Below are 27,489 nucleotides of genomic sequence, written 5' to 3'. Positions count from 1 at the left end.
TCATGACAACCAGCTTACCGTTAAGAATTTTATTATTATAATACAGCATTGTGACAGTAAGGGAAGTTGTGTTTTTATTGTTTGGTGGTAGTAACCTTCACCTATCTGTCCTTTGGGGGGTCTTTCTTGATGCGTCTCATGTGGAACCTGTGAAGAGAGAAACAGATGCAAATACACAGATACCCTTGAAGAAAAATTGCTTGCAGGAATTCAGCTGTTCTTCAGAACTGATGGTTCACATGAGGACAAATTAAGAGTTTCTCAGTTTTGATTTTGTAACCAGACTAACGTTCCCTGACTTGCGTATTTGATCTGAAATGCGTTTAATTCTGAGGGTTTGCACTCCTGAAGTTTTCAGGTTAGTGTTTTTGACAGAGTTGAGCATAAATTCATACATTCTTTCATCCATAATCAGTTCATTTTTTTAAAAAATGGTTAATTAAAAACCTTCTGTGTCTCACGTGCTTACCAGCTTGAGACAATTTGCTATTACATACTACTTTCCGCAAGAACAAAATGTCATTCAGACCTGATATTTAAATGCGTGTGTCACATATATGGTGCAGGTTCTCCCTTTATTTCTGTCCATGTTTGCAAATTATTATACAGCAAAAGATAGAGAGGCATCAGACAGAAATGTGACAGTCGCCGTTCATTCCTGGGTGTTAATTTGGGCCTCTTTTCCTCAGTGACGTAAACATCCAACCTTCTTATGTAATAAAGTGTACATTTGCTTGTGGTACCATGAATCCTCGAAAAATGCTCCTAAAGCTCAGATCTTTACAAGCCAGTTTCCTACTGGCTTTTAAAGATCTGAGCTTTTGCTTGGGGGATCTTGCCATAATTAAAAAAAGAAAATGTTCCTGCTCTTAAATGCAAGAAGGTTCCCCAATTAACACAAATTCATAAGTGTTTAAAAGTAAGGTCAAAATCAAAAGCGCTTCTGGAAACTTGCATTCTGTTTAAAGGACATGTCGCACCAAAATCATAATTTAGATTTAGGCTGTTTGTGATCATCCGATGATCCACCAGGATTACTTTGTGACCAGTTTCAAAGTATACGGCATTCGCAACAAACAGCTACAGAGACATCCGAAAACAGAGTACTCGGGGGGAGTACTCAGGTGTTTCCAACAAGTGATGTCACTACTAGAAGCGTCCCAGTATGCGCTTCAATGGAATGTAGCTGCTAACGTTAAAACTGAGGCACAGATTAATTCCAAAGTTGACATAAGTGTGATGTTATGGTATGATGACTTGTTTTTAAGTGATAACTGTTCATTTTGATGTAGTCACGGTAAAAGTTGCGGCTCCAAGAAAGTTGATGTGCACCTGCAGCCACGAGTCAGCCTGTCAATAACCATCTCTGCTCCAGGTTCAGCTTTGTGCATGATTAATTATGAGTGTTGTTATCAATAAAATACATCTGCTGCCGGGGGAAAACAATCGTCTTGTCAGCTGCATAGCGTGCGCGCGCACACACATAAACACACAGGAATTTTTTAAAGGATTCTTCACCATTGCGGGATAGGGGGAATTTTGACATTCTAATTTCTAACTCCACAAAAACAAGGCAGAAATGCTTGAAAAAAATTAGGGTGTAACATAGTCAAATGTTCTATCAAACAACAAAGTTTGGTGATGATCGGATCGGGATTCCGGATCTGGTGATCCGGAATATGCAAAAATATAGGGAAAATAGAAAATGTGTCAGTGTGAGGTGACACTTGAAGCCAGAGATGCACAACTAACACCAAATTGTAGCTGAATCTGTACTGATTCAGTAAGGTGTCATCAGATTTGATGTAGCTTCAAATGTTATGGAGCTAGATCCAGAAGAAAACCGCCGTTACCGAAAAATCGTTTTTATACAATAACTTTTGAACTAATAAAGACATAAAAGTGATTCCAAGTTCTAGTGGTATGCTTTCATGGTCAAAGATGTCAAATATAAAGGAAAGAAAAGTGTATGTATCATAGTTCTGGTTGTAACACTGAATTGTTGAATAGATCACTGTGCCAAGGAGGGAATCTCTTTAGGGTCAGTGACCCTATGGCCTTGTTAGTAAACGATGTCAAATACAACACACTGCAAAGAGGAAATCCCTCATAACAAACTATACAGGGCTGGGGAGCACAATGAATTTATTAGATGAAGGACTATCATTTGGCATTATCATATTTTAGTGGCAATGAATATCACTATCCAGAATACTTCACTTAGCAAAAGCAAAGTGATGAGTCAGCAGTATACTCAGCAGTGGTTAAGTTCTAGTTCAGTGCACATCACTGAACAAAGTACACAGGGTGCAAAACCCACTCCCAGGTGTTGATGAATCATGCCTAGGATCCAGAAAACCCAGAGGCTGACATCAGCACCTTACTGTCGCATATATTCTGCTTCGGTGCACTTCACTGAATATATAGAAGGTGCACTTCATTATGTAGCACATTTAAAAAATAACACTTAAAAAATAGTTCTATTTCAGAATTTACTGTTATTTATTTAGAGAAGTGTTTCATAAATGTTAAAAAATTCATATATTTGCAGTTTAGTTGAATAATAAATTGAATTTTGTCTGTTTTTGTCTATAAGCACATGCAATATCAATATCAGTGCTCAGATGACAGTAGCTTCTGGGAAAGGTGCAAGTTGCAATAAACTGTGATGCCAAGCGCTAAGGATACATGTTATCCAGTCACAGCAGATGAAATTTTTTTTTACTACTGAGCAAACATCACTGTTAGACTTTTTTAGGTTCAATGATTCCACGGTGTGAAGATGTTATGGCGTCAGTGACCCCATGGCCTTGGCGGAGGTTTGCACTCTGAGTGCTTCTACTTTTTAATACTTTGGGAGGTCCTGTGACATATACATTAACAAAACCATGAGTTACTTAATAGTAATACTATTCTTTTTTTATGTTTTACTGGTTAACAGATGCATAGAATTTCATTTTTACTGCAGTGATGTTTTGTTTCCAAACACATGCACCATAGACATGTTATCCAATTATGTAAACAGAAAAAAATACAGAATTATGAGAAAGAGTGACAAATGAACATCAAATGAACCATTTTTAATGGGAGATTGCTGTTTTAACAGTGATAGAGGGATGTGCCATTGCCGTGTGGTTTTCTGGTACTTACTGTCCTTTTGGATACCACCGGTGTTTGGTGGTGAAAAACATCTTGCTCAGCTCTTCTATAGATGGCCCGGGTTTGTCGTTCATCACGTTATCGCTAAGGTGGGCCTTTAAAACCTGATCGTGGGACTCTGGAGGATTTGTAACAGGGTCAGGCCGCTCTAAAGGCTGCAGAGATTTATTGCCATCAATATGGTTATAATCAACACATTTATCCACTTAAAAATGCACTAATAATGGGTACAATGCCATGAGAGCAACACCAAACTGCACATTAAGATTTAAAGAATAAGTCAAAAATAAAGTCTAGGAACTCTTCGTATGAAGAACCTAAAGCCACTGCATTCTTTTCACTCATGCATTTTCTGCAGGTCACACTGACAGTCAACTAAGCAGTTCTTCTGACACTTCCCTATCCCCAACTAAGTCCTCCAACTCTTCCTGGGGGATCCCAAGGTGTTCCGAAGCCAGCTGGGAGATACAGTAGTGTTCAGAATAATAGTAGTGCTATTAGTAGTGCTAGACTAAAAAGATTAATCCAGGTTTTGAGTATATTTCTTATTGTTACATGGGAAACAAGGTACCAGTAGATTCAGTAGATTCTCACAAATCCAACAAGACTAAGCATTCATGATATGCACACTCTTAAGGCTATGAAATTGGGCTATTAGTAAAAAAAAAAAGTAGAAAAGGGGTGTTCACAATAATAGTAGTGTGACATTCAGTCAGTGAGTTCGTCAATTCTGTGGAACAAACAGGTGTGAATCAGGTGTCCCCTATTTAAGGATGAAGCCAGCACCTGTTGAACATGCTTTTCTCTTTGAAAACCTGAGGAAAATGGGACGTTCAAGACACTGTTCAGAAGAACAGCGTAGTTTGATTAAAAAGTTGATTGGAGAGGGGAAAACTTATACACAGGTGCAAAAAATTATAGGCTGTTCATCTACAATGATCTCCAATGCTTTAAAATGGACAAAAAAAAAAAAAAAAACAGACGCGTGGAAGAAAATGGAAAACAACCATCAAAATGGATAGAAGAATAACCAGAATGGCAAAGGCTCCCCCACTGATCAGCTCCAGGATGATCAAAGACAGTCTGGAGGGCCGCAGACAGTTTGTGAGACGACCCCTAAACTCTGAATTCAAGCCACAGTTCACAGTGAAGACAGTGAAGCATGGTGGTGCAAGCATCATGATATGGGCATGTTTCTCCTACTATGGTGTTGGGCCTATATATCACATACCAGGTATCATGGATCAGTTTGGATATGTCAAAATACTTGAAGAGGTCATGTTGCCTTATGCTGAAGAGGACATGCCCTTAAAATGAGTGTTTCAACAAGACAATGACCCCAAGCACACTAGTAAATGAGCAAAATCTTGGTTCCAAACCAACAAAATGAATACCTCGCAGATGTGAAGAAATCATGAAAAGCTGTGGTTCTACAACTAAATACTAGTTTAGTGATTCACAGGATTGCTAAAAAAGCAGTTTGAACATAATAGTTTTGATTTTGTAGCATCAACAGCAGATGCTACTATTATTGTGAACATCCCCTTTTCTACTTTTTTTTTTTTTTACTAATAGCCCAATTTCATAGCCTTAAGAGTGTGCATATCATGAATGCTTGGTCTTGTTGGATTTGTGAGAATCTACTGGTACCTTGTTTCCCATGTAACAATAAGAAATATACTCAAAACCTGGATTAATCTTTTCAGTCACATAGCACTACTATTATTCTGAACACTACTGTATAATTCCCCCCAGCATGTCCTTGGATTTGCCATAGAGTCTACTCCCTGTTGGATATGTGCTGAGGGAGATGACCAGGGGTATCCTCACCAGATGCATGAACCACCTCAGCTGGGGCCCTGCAATGCAAAGGACTAGTGGCTGTACTCAAGAGTCCCTCCTGGATATTCATGCTTCTCATCTGGCCCAGCATACACAGTGCATGAGTGCATTCACAGCGATGCACCTTTTCCACAGTTTTTAACCTTACAGCCTTATTCCAAAATGGATGAAATTCATTTTTCCCCTCAAAATTCTACACACAAAACCCCATAATGACAATGTGGAAAAAAAAAGGTTTTATTACATTTTTGCTAATTTATTAAAAATAATAATAAAAATATTCACAGCCTTTGCCCTGAAGCTCAAACTTTAGCTCAGGTGCCTCCTGTTTCCACTAATCATCCTTGAGATTGAGATTCTACAGCTTAGCTAGATTCCACCTGGGGTAAATTCAGTTGATTGGACATGATTTGGAAAGACACACACCTGTCTACATATGAGGTAAAATGGTAAATGGACTGCATTTATATAGCGCTTTTCCATCTGCATCAGACTTTACAATAATGCCTCACATTCACCCCGATGTCAGGGTGCTGGCATACAAGGTGCTCACTATACACTGGGAGCACCTCTGAGACAGTATTGTGATGAGGTACAAATCTGGGGAAGGGTACAGAAACATTTCTCAATGAGCACAGTGGCCTCCATCGTCTGTAAATGGAAGAGGTTCAGATCCACCAGATCCACCAGGACTCTTCCGCTGGCTGACAGTCTAAACTGAGCAATCGGTGGAGAAGGGCCTTAATCAGGGAGGTGACCTGGAATCTGATGGTCATTCTCTCAGAGCTCCAGCATTCCTCTGTGGAGAGAGGAGAACCTTCCAGAAGAACAACCATCTCTGCAGCAATACACCAATCAGGCCTGTATGGTAGAGTGGCCAGATGGAACCCATCTCCTTAGTAAAAGGCACATGGCAGCCTGCCTGGAGTTTGCCAAAAGGCACCTGAAGGACTCTCAGACCATAAGAAACAAAATTCTCTGGTCTGATGAGACAAAAATAACTATGTTTCCTGAGGACCGTCTTAGTATCTTAAGTCACGTTTTTATTGATTTAAGTTTTCTCTTTATATCTATAAGCAAGCAAAAGGGGGCAGCACAGAACAGCCTAACAGTGACATGAGCTAATAATGGAACATCTTATTTTACTGGCTGGATTTAGGATAAAGTCCTGAAACTGTGATAGTCAAGTGAATGTAATGGACAGTTTGTCCTGCCACTAAATAAATAGCAACTGACACAAGTAAATAAAAAATAAAAATAAATCTAGGAGGGTTAATTTTAGCAAAAAAGACTGGAATAGCTAGATTACAGCTCTTTGGGGGGGCTTTAAAAAGGGATATTTGATAGGTTAAAGAACCCTTACCTGGGTAAATTCATAGGGATAATCAATGGGAGGATGGTAGCACACTATGGTTTCACCATCTGAAGTCACACCAATTGCCACATCACTGTTAAGAGATTGCATAATTAATCAAAGAAACACCTTAGAACAAGTATTTCTATGATGTTTACTCACATATTGCAGTTTAATACAGTTGAGAGTTTACAGATAAATATCCATTAATATGGGTGTCAATACTGAATATCTTACTGGTGATGACCTGATGGCAAGTAACGCAAAATTAAAAACACCTGACAATGCTTCCAACAGAAGTCTTCAGAATCTGACATCACTCCACAGATTTTGACTGTCATCATACAAGAAGTCAGACATCAACCTCCACCTTTGAATATATTTTTGCACTACACGTTTTGCAGTAGATGACTTTTCATGGTATTATGAGTGATTGAGAAGGTAAAAGAAGCTGATATGAGACACTGACCCCATTTTGTGGACGTGTGATTGGACAATTTAATTTACAATGGGACAACTGTCATATATCCTGGCAACATTCATTTTAATGCAAAATTACACAAAAAACACCAGACATCTTTGCTGCTTGAGGTAAAGTCTTATTAAAAAGAAAAAAAAAAGTGGTCTGTGTGATGGTAAGTCACACAGCAACCTGGCCACTTTGCAGCATACGAATGGGGCTACTAATTGGTGCCCCAAAGGCCCCATTTATCCTGGCCTCTTTTTGTGTGCACATGCTTTACCGGGGGCCTCTAGACTTTAAACTTTGTGGGAAAAAAGTGGCTGCACATGCACTCCGAGATCTGTTAGTGATGACAGGTATTCTGACAAACATATACATTAAATTTTGCTTCTACCCGAACATTTGTTTGCACCCATAAAGTTGGAGGTGTGAAGGTTAGTAATGCTAAAACTGAGAGATGCCAGTCTTTGGGTATTTTTGAGTATATGAAAAATACTTATGTATTTTTCTGTGAACAGTAGTTTTTTTTAGTTTTTTTTTTAATCCACCAATGATCAGACTTTGCATGACTGTGACAGGATTACAGAAATAATGAGCACATCACTTAACTTTAACACTAATAATAATAAATATTCAGCGGATGTTCCAGAATTCTCCTATAATGTTAAGATCATAGCATTAGTTCAGTCTATATAATTTGCCTAATCAACACCAACAAAGATTATAGCTCTTATTTCTGACTTCAATGTCAAACAAGTTTGTTAGCCGTCCCCCAAAAAAAGGGCAGCATCTGGGATTGGGGAAGTGATTGAATAATGGGCCACCTTTTTGAGAATTTCTTTATGACTGAGCCTTGAGGCACCTTGACACATGCGTGAATTTGATCCCGGCACTGCTAAGCAATTCGTCATGCCAATGCGTCCCGCTTTGTCCTGCTTGACGCCATGCTATACAAAATAATGATTTCATAGCAGATGACACATTTCCTCTCAAAACTTGGCTGATGAAACCATTCTCTCATCACTCCCAGAATTACAGAGAAATTATCCACAGCTGCAGGTTGTCTCGTGTGCGTAATGTGGTGGAGCATGCATTTGGAATCTTGTCTTAAAGGTAATTATTTCTAATATATTGTAATGGAGTGGTAACAGTTGCATTTTCATTCCTTCTTATGAGTTCGATAATGTATCTGTAAAGTTATGTTAATTATAGATGTAACATTTCATCATAATCTAATTTCAAGTTCAGATGCCTTACGCGCAATGAGACGTACTGAAATGCAGTGTTTTCAAATAGCTTGCACAATGTTCACGACTACTTCATGCAAGTGGCATGAAATGAATGCATGCCAGACATTTTGAATATTTCAAAATGTTCTTTGCGCACTGGCATGCAGCCGCACACAGTTTACGATGAGTTCATTGGCACGCAAGAGTGCATGCCAGTGCGGGATCAAATTTGTGCAAGTTTCAAGGTGCCTTTAATAAATTTTCAAAAAGAAAAAAAAATTATAATAATAATAATTACATGCACTCAACAAGGCTCCAAAGCTTGGGCAACAATGTTAAATAAACATAAACACACACAAACACACACACACACGTAGCGGCTGCACTCTGCATTGTGTTGTTATGACGCCGCCCATTCGCTCCCCTCAGGACGCGAACTCACGATCTCCGGCATGGGAGTCGGACTCACTAACCAGAAGGCTAAAACCAGGGCTCTGGCCTTGTGACCAGAGAATCCTTTTGAGCTGTTGGGAGTGAAGTTTACTAACTACATCTGCACAGCGACACCTGCTGGCCTCCGTTACACTCACCCCCCTAAACTCACTCCCATCCGGGTCACGGCACCATTGTAGCGGCTGCGGTCTGCGTTGTGTTGTTATGACTCCGCCCATTCGCACCCCTCGGGACGCAAACTCACGATCTCCGGCATGGGAGTCGGACTCTCTAACCAGAAGGCTAAAACCCAGGGCTCTGGCCTTGTGACCAGAGAATCCTTTTGAGCTGTTGGGAGTGAGGTTTACTAACTACATCTGCTGGCCTCTGTTACACACACACATATATATACACATATATATATATATATATATATATATATATATATATATATATACATGAAAACTAAAGGTTTTGTGTTAAAACTAACGCTGCCAGGATATTTGGCAATTACCCCATTGTACATAAAATTGCACATAAAATGATGGTGACAATGTCTCATTGGCTTCTTTCCTTTCTCAATTACTGGTGATACTATGAAAAGTCAATCACTAGGAAATAACGTCCTCTTGTTAAAGAATCATAAATGTTTTATATAAAATATGCAAAAAGTAAACAAACCACATGAAGGATTACAATTTATACTTCTGAATGTTTCTTTAAAGTTCAACCAGTCAGGAAAAATGTACATGTATTGCAAAGCTGGGGGCTTTTAAAAATTTTACTCAGACGTCTATTTTTCCCCATGTCATACCAGCGTCTATTATTTATTTATGATCGTTGTGTGAAAATGAATAAAATACCTGTTGAAACCATCCACTGAAGCACCAACGACATTGGATTTATGTCGAAATGGTACCAAATGTGCTACAACACAAAACATACAAATGATTAAAAAATACTGTGGCATATAGCACAAAATTTGACAAGGTTCACTGCAAATATATTTATGTTCAACAAAAAAGAAAACATAAATTCTCTGTCAGAGCAAATTGAAGCTAGCACGTCAAAACATTAGCTTGGCATTCGCCTTTAGTCCCACCACCGCTCCAATAAACAGGTTTTCCGTCAGCTGAATGAACACTTTAGGCAGACAAAACTTACTGTTTAAATGTCGTGGTTTAACAGCGTGAGAAAACAAAAAACGTTCAAATTTGAACAAATAACCTGACGCCATGCTCAAGTGCGTGCAACACCAGCACAGCTTCCGGCGAGCGCGCGGAATCAAAAACATCAGTTCCACCTTCTAACAATTTTTATTTTTTTTTTAATTCATAGTCTGAAATTTGTGTTCGTACTTCACACTACAGTCGTATTAAAGATTTATATTGGCTTAGATAGTTTATATAGTCAGTTAAATACTTTACCATTTTAACCCCTTCAGGTTTAGACAAATAGCATTTAACACGCAGTGCTAGAAACTTACTGGCTTTGTTTAGAGATTTAATTTTATTAGAGTTCAGCACACAATGGCATGAGGACCCGAATGGTTTTGTTCTGATCCCCTCCCTTCTAATCAATAAAGGTGATTGGGAAGATTCATGGTATCAGTAAAAGACATACTAGGTTACAAACGATCTGCAATCAGCAAATATGAAATATTCCAGATTTTGACCAAAATTCTGGTATTGCACAAGACTTCCGGAAGTGGGCAAAGCTGCTTCTCAGGAGCAAACGTCATCCAAACGTTTTATACATTTCTGAGAAATTAAACGGTAACCCTCATCCTAAACCATTTAAGACAAAATATTTGCAGGGCTTTCAGGCAGCTGAGACATCACGTTTAAAGCTTTGTCCCAACACAGAAAGCACCCTTTCAGAAATGGTGGTCAGGTTCAGGAGTGCCAAGAATTCTGACACTCCTGATTTGTATACTGCGCAAAACACCAAGACACAAAAATGGCTGATTGGATGAACCTACTCCTCACATGTTAAGTCAATTACAAGTATGTCAAGTAGTGTTATGGGGGGGGAGTAGCAAGTTGACAACTTGTAAATACCATATATATTATAATTTTGACACTCCACCCTGCTTCTCCAAACCAAGCGATGGAGTTAAGCAAAGTCTTAAGGTATAGTTTGGTCACAATCCTTGAAAATTGCATTGTTTTTCCCATACACTACACCCTCTGGTGACAATTAACATTAAAAGGATTCCAACACCAAACTTGTTGGTCTGAATGAGGTGACCTTCATAGCAAGAAGTTCCTCCTTGATACATACGTCTTTGTAAAGATCACGTGTACGCAAGCTTTCTGGCGGGCACAATCAGAATCAAAACATGCCAATACAAAACTTGTTCATGGTCTTAGGTGACTTTGTGTATCAAGTTTCACACTGATACACAAAGTCTTAATCAAACCATTGTACGTATTTTTCCTTCCAGCAAATTACGCAATGGCAATGTAATCACTGTTTTTAGGACATCTCTTGCTCAAAAAGTGACCCTTGTATGAAGATTTCATTCATTCATTTTCAGCCACTGATCTGGGTCCAGGTCACAGCATCAACAAAGTAATCCCCCCCCCACCTTCCCTATCCTTGGCCAAGTCCTGCAAGTTTTCCTTGGCGATCTTAAGACATCTGGGAAATATAATCTCTCCAGCATGTCCTGGGTCTTCCCTGTGGCCTCCTCCCGGTTGGGCGCACGTGGAAGACCTCCTTAGGGAGACGACCAGGGAGTATCTTCACCAGATGTTTGAACCACCTCAATTGGCTCTCCTTTCGATGTGAAGAAGTAGCAGCTCTACTCAAGAGTATCTCCTGGAAAACTGAGCTTCTGTCCAGGAGCATAAGCCCCGATACCTCAAACCCAAACTCCTCCCATACCCAAGTTTTAGCCTCAGCCACCACTGAAGCTTCAGTCTTTCTGGCCTGCCGATACCTGTCCGCCAATTCCGTACACCTCTGTCCCAACCAAGCATGAAAGGCCTAGTGGCTTACCCCGCCATCTGAGCCTACTCATCACCAGGTGGGGACAGTTGACAGCTCTGCCCCTCTCTTCACCCGTGTCCAACACACACACGGTCGCAGAACTAATGACATGATTATAAATCGACCATCCACCTTTGAACTAGGGTGTTTTGGTACCATGTGTCCTTATGAACACCCTTGTGATCGAACAAGGTGTTTGTTATGGACAATCCATGACCAGCACAGAAGTCCAACAAAACTACATTGTAAAGCACTTTGACCATAAAAGGCAATATATGAATGTAGATCATTTACCAAATAAGATGTTTGAGGTCAAGGGAAACTATTCACTAACCAGCCTCAGTTATCAGTGTGACCTTATTTTGGCCCCACTCACAAAAAGAGAACAGCACACCATGTATTATTTAATTTAATCAAATATTTAAAATATTTGATTTTAATCATTCATGATTACCAAAACAACTAATAATTACAGGTTGATATTATTAGAATTGTCATCTAAATATAATATTACAGCATTATGTATCTGTAAACATACCAAAACATGCAAACTGAAGAATTAAAAAAAAAAAAAAAAATCTATTGTATATACAATAAATTCTTCCACCATTAAAAAAAGATGGGGGGCATCAATAGCCATATTCTCTATTAAGAATATGCTGAGTAATTGGAAATTTTTCTGAACGCTCTTCAATCTTTCTGACCCAGCTGCAAAGACTGACACTTAGTTCTTAATGAGCAAAACTTCATTAGCTCCACTCGTGCTGCTGAGACACCAAGACGAAGACGCTGACAGTTTATTTAATGTGCACAGGCTGCATCATCAGGACACGTCCATTTCTGCTGCGCCGGCCACTTCTGAACTTGTGCTCACCATCAGAGGCTGCCGACCGCCAAACACTTCGGCCACTAAAGGTGAAGAGAGTAAACAACGTTAGAATCCTGAAAACACGAAACTTACTCCACCAGTCACTGGACATGTTGACAAAGAACCTCCTGCCCGCAAATTAAATAATGTAATGAAATGACAATACTAGAGCATTGCACCTTGAAAAAATTTTCAAGGTCAAAGTCCTGTTAGAAGTGGTTTTTCATTAGCTAAAATATAAATCAAAAGGGGTTTTCAATGTTAAAAAAAGAATCAAATATCCACTAAGTCCACAATACAGATCAGTCTATTCATTGAGAGTGTCACTCTGCACCTCATTGTTACAAATTAGAGTGATTGAGGCACTTTTGATTGAGATATAATGCAAAAAGTACACTAAATGTCTACAAAATCCACAATCTGGATCAGATCCGGATCAAACTTTGTCAGGTGATAGTGAGCGCCAGTCTGTACTTCACTTTCAAATATGAGAGTAATTGGGGCATGTTTGATTAAGATATAATGACAAATATACATTAAATGGGGTCTTCAATGTTAAATTTAAATGGCTACAAAATCTGTAACCTGGATCAGATCCGGATCAAACTTTGTCAGGTGATAGTGAGTGCCAGTCTGTAGTTCACTTTCAAATATGAGAGTAATTGGGGTATGTTTGATTAAGATATAATGAAAAATATACATTAAATGGGGTTTTCAATGGTAAATTTAAATGGCTACAAAATCTGTAATCTGGATCAGATCCGGATCAAACTTTGTCAGGTGATAGTGAGTGCCAGTCTGTAGTTCACTTTCAAATATGAGAGTAATTGGGGTATGTTTGATTAAGATATAATGAAAAATATACATTAAATGGGGTTTTCAATGGTAAATTTAAATGGCTACAAAATCTGTAATCTGGATCAGATCCGGATCAAACTTTGTCAGGTGATAGTGAGTGTCATTCTGCACTTCATTTTCAAATATGAGAGTGATTGGGGCATGTTTGATTAAGATATAATGAAAAATATACATTAAATGGGGTTTTCAATGTTAAATTTAAATGGCTACAAAATCTGTAATCTGGATCAGATCCAGATCAAACTGTCAGTCGATAAAGGATACCATCCTACATAATGCTCTCAAATATAAAAGAAATTAGATCTTTTTTGGCAGAATTATGAATTTTTGAATATTCATTCAAGATTAAACATATGGATTTTTCCAGTTTTCCAAGATTTTTCCTGACTTTTGCCTTTTCACCTTGAAAATTTAATCAGTTCTTACCTATGAGGATATGAATCCTCAGGAAAATGTCATTACAATATATGAAAAATTGTATTCACAAACAGACAAACCAGGGGTGAAAACCTCCAACATCACACAAAATGTGCGATGGGGCAGAAAGAAGAAAACAAGCACTCAATGAAAACTGTACCTGCTGCAACATCACTTATGTCCCAAACACGTAAACCGTCCTTCTGTCCGCCGAACGCATAGACGAAGGGAAGATCAGGGCAACAGGCAGCGCAGAACATCACACCCTAGATGAAGTCCAGCAGCAACCACCGCAGAGGTCAGTAATTCACACACTGAGCTCCGTGTAAAACCACAAATTACACAAAACAGTCCGAAACACACGGACGTTCTTACCATCTTCATATCACGTGAATGCACCAGACTAGGTTTGTTATTCAAAATGTCCCAAATCTTCACATGTCTGTCTGATGATGAAGTGACTAAACAACCTTTAATCTGGCTGCTGAGGGACAAACCTGATGGAGGGAAATAAGAGAAACTGATTGTCATTTTTCCATCGTCTTGCTCAGAACAAATGTTTAAATTAATATTTATTCCCATTTGAAATATGGAAGGAAATTACACCAGACCAGGTTTGTGCTAATTTGCTTATTTCACGATTCACTGTTTTTCAACCTGGAAATGGAAACATTGGTTTCTGACATTTTCACAAACCTGACACTTCTTCATCATGCGCCTTCAGCGTGAACACCGGCTTATCTGAACGTGCATCCAGACAGTAGACAAAACCGTCGTCGGTGCTGGCCTGAACACACAAATACTCTGGTTAATTACTCGATTCCACAACTGTACATCTCGTAACGGGTGAAATTTGTGAACATCCACCACACTATGGACCGATTATGGGTCCTGGATGGCAAGCACCGAGTCAGACAAGCACTCAAGCCCCACCTTCTGAAAGTAGCCATCCATCTGTTGCAGCTAGGTGGTACGTGGGCGACCCCTCAGCCTTTTCATGCTGCACCTGTACTCAGGCTCATCCGAAGACAATCACCATACAGCCAAACCTGTCATTACCTCAAAACATAAGTAGTATCCCTCAGAGTATCCTTAAATTTATTTCACTAAGACCTGATGATACCTAGGACCAAAGACATCCTAGAACCAGTGTTCGGTTACTGGCTTGCATTCAGGTCTCATAACCATAAGGTAAGAGTGGGAGCATCAGGAACGTCGAGAGTGGGACCTTTCCCCTACTGAAAAATTATCAGCATCAAACAAGTCTGACCAGTGATCTCATGACTCAATAAGAGCTTCCTGGGTGTCTCCCGAGCCCAAAGGCCAAGAACCAAGAGGCATCAACGTCATTGCCAAGCTACGTAAATGTCTCTATAAGTTCAACACTTTCACCACATATACGTAGATACACATTTGACAGAAGAGTCCAGGATGTCACTGAACGCTGGATCTTTGTCTTGTTTCAGGACAACCACAAACTCAGATCTCCAGCTTCCCATTCACCATATCAAGTACTGCATCAAATGTGCATAAAGGCATCCACTGATTGCACAAAAACACAGTATCATCTGTAAAAAAAAAAAAAAAAAAAAAAAAAGTCACTGAACTTCTCACCAACAAAAGGATCCAAGTTGCTGGACTACATGCTCATACTCTACACCCAATCTACGCAACCACCTCCCCAAAACACCAGAATTTCCTGAGAAGAAGTCAAATACTCTGCTTCCACTGACAGTACTTCTATATAGTCTCGCTAAGATGTCCAGCAGCCTTTTGGGGATTCCGTGAATTAAAAGGATGGGGACATGAAAGCGGTTCTGTTCCAGTCACTCTGAGGCACGAAGGTGGCACTGAATCTGTGGAGAATGACCACTGCAAGTACCTTACGTGGCACATAGAGCAGTGTCACAGTCCTGCAGTTGTTGCAATCTGGGCGATCACCCTTTACTTTCTAGAAAGAGACAAGTTCATCCTGTTAAGATGTTCAAATGAATACTGCCTGTCAAATGGAAGCACAGATTAACTGAAATGCCAGTACAACAGCATCTTCAAAGGTGCTGAAGACTTCAACCACAATACCACAGACTCTTGCTGATTTACTGGAGATGGCCAATAGCCTGATAGGACGATGTGTCTTACACAAGTTGGCCCGACAAGACACTACAGCACAGTGACCTGAGAGGACTGTACCATGATTTTACAGGGCTGTGATAGGAGACTGAAAGTTTGTGGGAATGCATTGGTTAATTTTCCTGGGAAGCAGCCCTAGGATCACTAGACCCCAGATAGCATCACATGTTCGAAGACAACAGACAGGAGACACCCAAAGCACGACTACATCTGATCCTCTTAACATGCTCGTCTGACATCACTGGAAGGAGATAGTCCAAAAACCTGGTGACCACAAGTCACCCTAGTCCATGGGCCAACAAGGTTTTCCATACCACTTTAAGTGATGAAACACTTACAATCCAGCCTCAGTGTATCAAGGCCTACACAAAAATGTATGATAACCATCACAGGGTGGTGATGTAGCCAGGTAGGAGTAAATTAAGAATTACACAGTGGTCAAAATGTAAAAACGCTCCAATCATGTTAAAAACTATGCTACATTATTTGTCTGATCATAATGATTCCAAAAAGGTATAGTTTGGACTATCTATGACTGAATGTTCTGGAGTTATGGGGTAAAAACAACACAAATGGTGACAAAGGTCAGTTTCAGTTTGTACAGGGGTCAAAAGTTAAAGTTGCTCCAATTTCAGTAATGTCTGGGTTAATAGGGTTCTAAAAAGGAATAGTTTGCACCATCTGTCATGCTTAGTTCTCATTTTACGGGGTAACATATGTCACATGTCATAGAATCCAATGGACGTCAACCTTGTTTGACCTTTACTTTGGAGATCAAGCATTCAACACAGTCAAAACTATTTCATTTATTAATCCTTTTATTTCAACCAATAACTTGCTTTTTTTTTTTTTTTACTAAAATTGGAGCAACTTTAACTTTTGACCCCTGTACAAACTGAAACTGACCTTTGTCACCATTTTTGCTGTTTTTACCCCATAACTCCAGAACATTCCATCATAGATAGTCCAAACTACACCTTTTTGGAATCACTATGATCAGACAAGTAATGTGATATAGTTTTCAACATGACTGAGGCATTTTTACATTTTGACCTCTGTGTAATTCTTCACTGACCCCTAGCTGGCTACAGCTACCACCCTGGGATGTTATCATACATTTTTGTGTAGGCCATGATACACTGAGGCTGGATTGTAAGTGTTGTTTCGTCACCTTACGTGGTACTGATTAGGTCAAAATTGATCACTGGCTCAGACTGTATAAACAATAACATATGGAGGGGAAAAAACTTGGCAACTTACAAGAGTCTCGCTGAATCAAATGCACTCACTGACTAATCCAAAGCTGCACGTGTACATTTCTGAGCATAACTACAAGCATCCTGGACAACAAACACAACTCCATTCAGTCTGAGGGTAGAACTACAGTACACTTCACTCTTGCCTCCAAATGCTCAAGATGGATCAACTGCTAAAGCAATTACAGATACCTACCAAGAAGTTGCAGGGTGAAAAATGGTTCCAAATCAGTCGCTCCACTTGACCACTAAACCTCCAGGTTCGATAGCTAACATCTGGATTACGACAGTCGTACAGCACAGCGGTCCTACAAAAGAGAACAGGAAAAAAAAATAAAAATCCTTGATCGCCTTTCACCTTTTGATATATGATGTGACTGCACCTACTTGTCAAATGACCCTGAAATCAGTGTCTGAGCCTCAAACGGGTGGAATGATAAAGTCTGAACCTGAAAGATGCCAAAATATATATATTTTTTTAGAAGCTGAAGCCTGAGATTTCCTGGTGCTGCAAAATGAAGTTTGAATTAGATATCTCATATTAAGATGAACCCACTGACACGTATCATCTTGCTTTCGAGAGATTCTCAATATACAATATTATTGAAAGTCAACCACTACCAAAGAAAGTGACTTTGACTCTCTAAAGACAGCTAGTTTAGTGTTTTAAACCCAACATAGTGCAGTGAAAACAAAGCTTCTCTGTTGGAGAGCCAACCTCCGGTTCTAAAAACTGTTCCTTGAATAACCACTTGAGGCTGGCTCCAAAGGCAAGGGACTCCCCATAGAGGCTCATGTTAAAATCAACTTTACAGCAGAAATAAACATGTTTACAGCCTGGCACAAACAACAGTGTTGGTCTCGACAGCTAGTCTCCTGGTTTGCGACAACTGTATGCGGAAGGTAAGGGTGTAACGATACATGTATTTGTATTGAACCGTCTGGTACGGGACATTCGGTTTGGTACAGGGCTGTGCACGGGTGAGTTCATGTTGTGTGTGTTTACATTCAGTGTTGCCAACTTGGCGACTTTCTCGCTAAAGTTGGCGACTTTCCAAACCCCCTTGATGACTTATTTTCTCAAAAGCGACTAGCGACAAATCTAGCTACTTTTCCTGGCGTTACTGGAGACTTTTCGGATGTTTGGCGACTGAAAGTGAAAGTCTCCCTTGTCACCGAGCGGCAGCGGGTCTCCCCCTCCTCCACTGCCTGCAGCAGCCTGTAAAGCGTTGAGCAGAGGGATATCTACAATCCTCCTCACTCAGCCTACTGACTGACCTCGTTTGCTGCACTGACTAAATAGTCCCCAGACATTAAGAAGCCCTGGCCTTGAGAAGTTATTTTATTTTAATAAGTGATGGACAATTTTAATGGCAAAATAAACAAACAAACCAAGAATCAAGTTTATTTGTGGTTCTAAATATTTTTAAGGTGGTTTTACTCACTTTTGCTTCTCCCACAATGTTTTTCTTTTCAAAACTTGATTTAAAAAGATATATTAACAAACATTAAACAAACAGTTGATAGAAAATAAAATAAAATGTACAAAAGTAAAGGGATTCTTTAACATTAATTCTCTTAAAAATTCCTTATAGAGTGTGACAGTTTTGGACAACTTAATTTTTCTGGCAAAAAATATGAAAGTTGAATAAAATTGAACAGGGCTTCATGCTGGAACTGTTGTGTTGCTCTTTAGTTGTGGAAAGGTTTTGTTAAAAGCTATTTACTAGGAATTTATTTTTTATCATATTCCATCCATCCATTTTCTTCCGCTTTATCCGGAGACGGGTCACTGGTGCAGCAGCTACCTACACCACATTGTCTCATTGTAAAGATTCCAAAAAGGTATAGTTTGGACTATCTATGACTGAATGATCAGGAGTTATGGGGTAAAAACAACAAAAATGGTGACAAAGGTCAGTTTGTTTGTACATGGGTCAAAAGTTAAAGTTCCTTCAATTTTGGTAAAAAGTGATGCAAATTATTGGTTGAGCTAATAGGATTAATAAATGGAATAGTTTTGATTGTGTTGAATGTTTGGTTTCCAAAGTAAAAGTCAGACAAGGTCAACGTCCATTGGATTCTATGACATGTGACACGTTACCCCGTGACATAACTAAGCATGATACATGGTCCAAACTATTCCTTTTTAAAATCCTGTTACTCATCTAATAATTTGCATCATTTTTTTTTTAACCAAAATTGGAGCAACTTTAACTTTTCACCTCTGTACAAACTGACACTGACCTTTGTCACCATTTTTGTTGTTTTTACCCCATAACTCCAGAACCTTCAGTCATAGATAGTCCAAACTATACCTTTTTGGAATCCTTACGATCAGACAAATGTGTAGTTTTCAAAATGATTTGAGCATTTTTAATTTTGATCCCTGTGTAATTCTTCAATTGACCCCTACCTGGACGCATATTGAAAATTCGAGTGGCCAGTCGGTTTGTTCAAAAGAGTAATGTCTAAGGAGTAGGTGTGCCAACTTTGGTGCTTGTATCACCATTTGCATGATTTTGCTCTCAATATTCTCTCAGCTGCTGCACTATACTATTTGAGCTTCAAACCAGCTCTTCGGAAAACGTATGAGTGATGTCACTGAGGGTTTGTCCAGTACATATACACAGTCCATGGTTATATACGACAGCAAGCAAATGAAGTTCAGATTTTGAGGTACTTTGAAGAACCAAGCTGCTTTTGAACCCTAAACATACTTCCAAGTTGCATTCAGTATCTTCCTTCATGAATACCTTGTCACTGTGCCGGTGCAGAGTTGTGGCTGGTTTTCCTTGAGTCAGATCCCACAAAATCACAGTGTCGTCTGCTGATCCACTTGCCAAGACATTACTAAACGATACAAGATTGTTTTCTTTAAATTAAAATACTGTGAGGTTGATTGGAGCAGTATTTCCCAACCCTGGTCTTCCGAACCCAAAGTGCATTTTCGATTTCATCCTGCTCGAACTGTACACAATGAGCCAAATCAGGTATGTGCCACTGCTCAGCCTGTTGCTAATTGGCTGAACACTCCTGACTGAGCTGATCTTGCCTGAGCAGGTCAGACAAATGGAAAATGTGCAAGACTTTTGATCTGTCTGACCGGGGTTGGGAAACATGGGATTAAACTAACACATTAACCTCTCGTGTTCACAATCCAAGCAAACAAATATAAATCTAAGTCTACTTTAACATGTAAATACATAAACACGCAAAAGCAGCTTTTGGAGCATCAATACAGAAGCAGTAAAAAATTCAAGTACTAGAGCATGTGTGACTGCTTTGTTGTACTGCAGTAAATATACTGCTGATTTTCACAGGCTTTGGAAGACAAACCTGACGAGTTTGTTCCAGGACAAATCGAGCACTGCATCTGTGTGGCCCTCAACTGGCTCTGCGGCCGCCTGACATCAAGAAGGACAGAGACACCAATTATTGGGACCAACAAAAACATGATCTGTGACACGATATAAATCTGCACAGTGGCTAGTGGACGTACGGCCAATGGGAACACGTAATGAAAAAAACTGTACTGTAACAAAATTCTTTCTTGGGGTCTTGCAAAAATAACAACAAAAATGTGAATCACCACAACATGACTTCTGAAAGACTTCCTTAAATAGACACCAGCATCGATGTAAAAGCAGGATAGTCTTGGTAAACATTAAGTTACAACGATGTCAAGAATATTTAAATTATTTCCGTCAGCCACTCTTGAGATAACAACAGCCCTTGAGAATTAGTAGTTACCCATACCACAAAACATAAAAAGTATTTTATAATAATAATAATCTTGATTTAACCAGATAAAATCCCACTGAGATCAAGACTGGGGTGACCTGGCCAAGAAGGCAGCAGCACATGTCACAATAGACAGGTTAACATCATCAAGAGAACATCAATAACAAACAAAATACAATCATCTTGGTCATTATGAGTTGTAACAATGTGTGTGTGTGGGGGGGGGGGGGGGGGCAGATTAGACTTTAAAAACAGGACTTATTGCCTGACAGTACTTTTTTTAAAAAAAAACCCCACCCAACTCCCATATCAACTAAATAAACTTTTGGAAACTCTTGTACGTAGCAGGTGTAGGACGTTATTACTATTGGACCAGAAACAACGGAGCAGCATTGAGTTGAACACAGAGGTGATTGCGCAATGAGCCCACTCAGTCTTTTTGCTGGCTAAGGCCCTAGTCTGCACCAAGTTGGCAATATGCGGTCAACAGTTCATTTGTATTGCGAGTTATGCACCCCCGTTGTCAACATAGGGGAGGAAAGTGACCTTAAAAGACACTAATCAGAATAGTACCTTCTTGCTCTTTGTTTTCTTTTTCTTGGAGGCCTTTTTGCTACCAAGAGAGAAAAGTGGCTCTAAACAGTCAACTAAATCCAAGTCCCACACGTCGATCTGTGGAGTCATGTTGCCCACAGCAGCATAGTTACCTGTAGATACAAGATCAAGAGAGAAGAAAAAAATACATTTAAATTCCCAACTCCGCTGATAACTTACATTTGGCAAAATAAAGATGAACATCTGGAAATGACTACAAACTATTCATTAGTGTTGTTAAATTGCCAAATGAATCATAGACGCTTTATCACCTCCAAACCTTTGATCATTTTTTTTTTTTACCTGTTCCTTCTCCAGGACTTGGGTCAAAGTTCAGCCACTCCACGCACAGCGGGTAAGCTGGCAGAAATATATGATGATGAACGTACAGCGAATCCTCTTCAGAGTTATAGACTGCAAAGGAAAAACAAAACAAAAAACAGGAGTTGTACAGTTAAGAATTTTAAGAAGTCTAATAATATTAATGGCAGTATCTCACTGGGCTGCGACTGTTGGCGACAAACTGCGAACAACTTTCACGAGGGAGTTTCCAAAATGTCTCAAAACATTTGCGAGAGTTCTCAATTTCCTTGCGCGAGTCGCAGGGCCTTGCTGCTGTGCTGCTAGAATTTTGAACATGTTCAAAAAATTTGTGCAACAAATTTTCTTCACAAAATAGTCGCAGAGTCATTGCTGGCATCTCATTTGGGGAGGCCTGTACAAATCCTCTCTTAGGGGGAGGAGGAGTAACAGGAAGACAGACGTCGGGAAGGAGAGGAACAGTAGTAGCCAGTAAACCAGTATGTCTGGAATTTATATTGTGTATTTATATTTGCAAACTGTTTTTCTTTTTTACTTTAACTTTTGATACTCTGTGGGCTTCTTACCCTATGTGCTGCTACACAATGTTGCTGGAACCTCAATTTCCCAGATTGAGTCTTCCCAAGGGATCAGTAAAGTTCTATCTAATCTAATCTCTCAAACCCATGTCAATTTAGTTTGCAAGACTTAAGTCCTTTTTATTCTTCTACACCTCTGTAACTCCATGGCTAAGCAAGCGCTGGCATAGGCATGACCCTTTCAAAGTTCTGTCGCAAACAGAGAATAGTGAGGGACAAATTTGTGAGGGACAAATTTGTCCCTCAACGACCTCCACAATCATCGATTAACATTACGCGTGATTCCCCCCATGAATTTCGAGTCATTTGAGTGTCTTTGTAGGTTTTCCTCACCATGCTGTAAAGATGGTCATACTTGCTCACTTCCTCTGCAAATAGTGCTCTATTTTGTCCTTGTCCAAAGCGTACTTGCCGGGTGCAATGCAAACACTTTCAAATATGAGCCTGTGTGGTCGTTGTCATTTTGAAGTGTAGTTTCAATTTCTGGGAAGTACCACGGAGACAGGCTGGGAGAGGGTTTGCAATGACGCAGAATACTCTGTGAGACGACGGAGTTACAGATATGGAGTCATATAAATTGGGCTTCAGAAAGTGTGAGAAATGTGAGACAACTTTGTGAGGGGTTGGCCACCTATGAAACTAAACCGTGAGTGATTGAGACAAAAATGAGAAACTGACATTCTGGGCGCAGGACAAGCGTGAAATTGCACGCACCTATTCGAAGAATGTCGCAAGAATGCCGCAAATTATACATCATATGTCCCAAGTAACCCTGCCATATGAAACATCTTGCAAGCGTGTCCTAACCACCAATTCAGTGAGATTCCAAGTGAAAACTGTCACTAGATTTGTGTATTTTGTCGCAAATTTGCGTCTCCATCTACTCGCAGTCGCAGCCCAGTGAGATACCACCTTAAGATTTCTGTAAATGTTTATAATTAGTGTTTAAGGAAGGGAGACATCAGGGCTTTCAAAAAAGGAAAAACAAAAAACTTTATTTTCTTGTGCACAACTTCAATTCGTTGCTGCAACAATTAATCAGACATCAGACGACAGTTTCTTGCATCTCATGTGAAGATATTTACTGTAAACGTCCAAACTGCAGCAGTCTTTCTCTGCTTTGCCTGAAAGGATGAGATTGTCGCTGGGCTTGATTTGAAAGTCCACCCGCTCATACTGGTCCTGGAAGAGCAGATTGAAACCATTTTAAAACATCAAACCTGTATGTTTTTATCTGAAAAAGGCAACACTGTACTGTATTTTGCACATTTAATGGCTTTTACAAACATGTCCTGAACAAAAAAGTTATTTTTCCAGTTTCGGTTGATGGATGATGTCGCGGTTTCCACTTACATCAATGGATGCACAGAGACAATAAGGTCACTCACGGTGTCTTTGAGGGTGATGTAAGGATCCTCCTCGTTGGAGCTGAACACTGTGAGTCCAGCCAGACTATCGCCGAGGTTAGCTGCGTCTGGATGGAAGGAAAAACAGCAACAGTCTGAATGACAACAAACTCGAGTCAACAGGCAAGAAGAAGAAAGTCCTTCACAGGCACAAAGGCCCGTTTCTGCCCACTAGGACAACTGTTCAAGCACACAGACAGACAGCATGACCAGGAATCAAGCCCACATTGACATATTTTTAGCCCAACTCCTGATCCCACTGAGCTACCTGCTCTACAAGCGCACAACAGTCATTCTATCCTCCCACCTGTATCCTCGTCATATTTTTCTAATTCGTATTCGGCTAACTCGTCATCTTCGCCTCGTCCTCCTTCCTTCTTGTTATTTGGGACTCCGGCAGCGTCTGCTGTAACATCAGAACTCGGTTCAGCAGTCGTGGCCTCGTCATCCTCTTCTTCATCCTCAGGATCATGTTTCCTGTTGACGAAGAGAAAATTAATTACAAAGCAGCACCTGTACCTCCAGTCATATTCTTACAGTTAAAAGGCAAGAATGTTCTATAAAACAATAATAATAATAATAAAAAAAAAATCATTCACTTTGAATCCACACCAGCAGTTTCTTGCACATTTCACTCTCACTGAATCAATTTTCCCACTTCTGACACATTGATTTTTGGATAATATAAAGCAATAAAACAGAAACACAAACTTAAGCAAAGTCTATTTTTGTCCAACGTACCCGAGTTCTTCTTTTGCCTCGGTTATGATGTGACGGAGCTCCTCTGGACTCAGTTCAACCTGAGGAGGAACAGCAGACACCATCCAAAAAAAAAAAAAAATCATTACAGTATAAAACCTGATCAGAAAACATGACAATTAAAGATATTTAACATACAGAGTCAATAAAACGTCACTGAGGATACTGTGATTTTAAAAAGAAAAACCATAACCACTGTTATAAGTGTAACCTGAGGGTAAGACTAAAGTACTTCAGTGTCTTCAAGAAAAAACACTGCCATCTTTATGAAAAACAGACACATTGCACACACATTATTTCAAGCTACACTGCTGCTCCAATGGTGTGCCCAAAGTCCAGCCAATCAGACAGAAATCCTGGATTAAGTACAGATTTTTGGTCCTAATTTCTGTCTCGATTTCAAAACTGAGGAAATCGTGCCAGATATTTTAAAAAATAGCAGGCAAAATTCACATTGCCTATTATTTTATATCCACTTCCATACATGTCTAACCAAGGAAGGCCGAAAACGCCAGAGTATGTACGATTCCCATTACACACCATTTTTTTTTGTGCATGTGCCTGCATACACAAAATGCTACTTGTGTTTTTCCCACACTTTTACAAAAATCTTCTGTTGATCACCACAATCACAACATGCTTTTCATGTTGCAGAGGAGGCTTGTGCTCAAAGAACGGGAGGTCCTGATTACTGCAAAATCACACCCTGATCTGCTTCAATTAAATCCAGTGATTCACTTTTGGGTTTTTTACATCCATCAAGGACGTAATAAAATCATCAGCATTTATTTGCTTGTCTGTTAGCTGGATTACATCAAAACTACTGTACAGATTTTGATGAAATTTTCACCACAGATACATATTAGACCATGGAAGACGCCATTAAATTTTGGTGCTGATCGGGATCCGGATTCTGGATTAAGATTTCACTTTATTTAGTCTTTGACGGATTACGTCAAAACTACTTCACAGATTCTCACCAAATTTGCACCAGATATTAGGGCATGGAAGACTCCACTGAATTTTGGAGGTGATCCGGACTGCCAGATGCCAGAAATCTCAGATTGCTCTTGTTTGGATCATGATTTATCCCAATGTCATAATACTTTTTAAACTTGTTGGTCTACAACGCAACTTTTACCATCAATTACACCAAAATTCAGGCACTTGACTGAAATTCCCCCCCCCCCCAAAAAAATTATAGACAATTGTGTCTCAAAAATCAGCAGTAGGAGCCAGGCTTAATACTCCAAAATCTAAAAAGATATTTTAAAATGTATTGTGCAAAACAAAAAGGAGCAAATTCTCACACAAACCAGAAACTAGACATTTTTTGCTTTAATAATAATTACATTATGTGGTGGTCATTTTGTTTTGTGCAAACAACTTCCCAAAGTAATTACTTAAAACTCTGAATCAGTTTTTAAGATAAAATGACAATACAATTTGGTATAAAGGTTTTACAAGTTTAAATATCCCGGGTAGAAAGTCCTTTATCATCAACCCAAAAGCTATTAAAAACGACTTTTTAATTTTTAATTCTTACAACAGCTACACAGTTAGCAGGCAGGCTAATGCTAGTTAGCTCAACATACTGCTTACCTTATCCGGTGTTTCCTTTGCGACACCCCGCTTCACCCAACCGACACATGTAATCTGAGAGCTCATAATTCACAATTAGCTCGGTTTACCCCTTGAACACAACAAACATTTAAAAAGTAGTCTGTGTTACAGCCAGTGTGCTCATGTGAGTCACAGCTGGCCCGGTCGCATGATGATGACGTAACTACTTGTTTGATTAATTAAAAAAAAAAGAGAGATTTTGTTTGATTTAAAAGTAATTAGCTAAGATTTTTATTTGAATTTATAAAATTACTTGGGCTCGTGTCTATTATTTTCTGTATTGAAAAATATCCGACCAAACCCCCAAACCACATCATTTGGTGGCTCTACTAAAAAGCTTTAAGCTTTTCATTCCAGAAATGATACATCTTTCCACATTAAACAGAAATTAAAGATATAGAATCCGAAAAACCCCTTACCAAATGGTCTCAAGCGTTTTCTAAACACTCCACTTTGGAAGTTAAAAAAGTATAATCTCATTCTTCCTTTAAACGAAGTTTTAATTATATAATCTTACAGTATTGTTCCCAAAATCCCAGGTCACCCATATTAGCTTCCTACCAGCAGTATTGCGCGTACAATATTTTCATATTTGTCAAACACCACATCATTTCACTGAAATACCATTATCAACCTGTGAAAGTATTTACTGGTTTTCTTCCTTTCTTTGTGAAAAATCTGACATTTTATTCCATGTTCACATTATAGGTATGGTGGGGTACTGCTTTCGGTACTGTGTCTCCATGTTAAGAGGAGATAGCTCAGAGTTTTGATCAGATTTGGACAAAACTTGGTAGACTGAAGTGTCAGGTAAGGTCAAAGTGATCTTACTTTAAGAAAAATCTTGTGAAAAACCAAGAACACACAAGAAGGGTAAAATTTTGGCTCACTGTTTATATATTTTCTATAAAGTGGGTATTTAGAATGGGTATCGTACTAGTATAATGGCCGGCGTTGGTCTGTTATCGGGTTCAAGTTCATGCCTGCTTCCTCCTCCCAGCTGCCAACTTCTACAAAAATGAAGGTTGAACCCCAAAATTGTCCTTAAATAATTCAGTGTGGCAGTTAAAAATCAAGGAACTTGATTTGCAACCTGATTTGGACCAAATGACACACAGTTGGGTGAATTCCAGAATTGCCCTGGCAAGGTCAGTCTGAGGTCAAACATTTGGGTGAAGGTCAAGGTCCCCATGGCCAATTGCCAGATTGAAGAAGTCTTCATACATTCCCTATAGGTTTGCTCTGAGAAATAGTTTGAAGATATGCCTCACTTCTAATGAACTCTGCCATTAGTGTGTGGTGAAAGTGTTGAACTTGGAGACATTCACTTATCTCAATGGCATTGGTGACTTTTGCTCTTCAGCCATGGAGATTGAGAAACACCTGGCAAGACCTTATGGAGTCGTGAAGTTCTTAGACATAGGTACCTGGTTATGCCAATACATTTGGAAGAGGATGAAGG

At 39.4% G+C, this 27,489-nt stretch overlaps 2 protein-coding genes across 2 annotated transcripts; both read right to left on the bottom strand.

Moving 5' to 3' along the window:
* mrpl42 (mitochondrial ribosomal protein L42) lies at positions 1–9,767 on the bottom strand. The gene is made up of 5 exons (XM_034163529.1): positions 9,644–9,767; positions 9,343–9,406; positions 6,365–6,449; positions 3,151–3,314; positions 1–147 (listed from the first exon to the last, which is right to left on the bottom strand). The coding sequence occupies exons 1-5, from the start codon at positions 9,714–9,716 to the stop codon at positions 102–104; spliced, it is 432 nt and encodes a 143-aa protein (XP_034019420.1). The 5' UTR covers positions 9,717–9,767; the 3' UTR covers positions 1–101.
* A 2,471-nt stretch (positions 9,768–12,238) lies between these two features.
* Positions 12,239–26,181, bottom strand: pwp1 (PWP1 homolog, endonuclein). Its single transcript, XM_034163522.1, has 15 exons — positions 26,007–26,181; positions 24,387–24,445; positions 23,953–24,122; positions 23,628–23,713; positions 23,325–23,421; positions 21,644–21,754; positions 21,320–21,453; positions 20,342–20,409; positions 19,759–19,855; positions 17,390–17,451; positions 17,199–17,310; positions 14,313–14,403; positions 13,992–14,113; positions 13,777–13,882; positions 12,239–12,382 (listed from the first exon to the last, which is right to left on the bottom strand). The coding sequence occupies exons 1-15, from the start codon at positions 26,070–26,072 to the stop codon at positions 12,297–12,299; spliced, it is 1,467 nt and encodes a 488-aa protein (XP_034019413.1). The 5' UTR covers positions 26,073–26,181; the 3' UTR covers positions 12,239–12,296.
* Between the last annotated feature and the right edge of the window lie 1,308 nt (positions 26,182–27,489).

This window comes from Thalassophryne amazonica, chromosome 22 (assembly GCF_902500255.1).
Source record: "Thalassophryne amazonica chromosome 22, fThaAma1.1, whole genome shotgun sequence".
Classification (NCBI taxonomy): domain Eukaryota; kingdom Metazoa; phylum Chordata; class Actinopteri; order Batrachoidiformes; family Batrachoididae; genus Thalassophryne; species Thalassophryne amazonica.
Note: the sequence above shows the minus strand (reverse complement) of the source record. Positions and strands in the feature narration are given on the sequence as shown.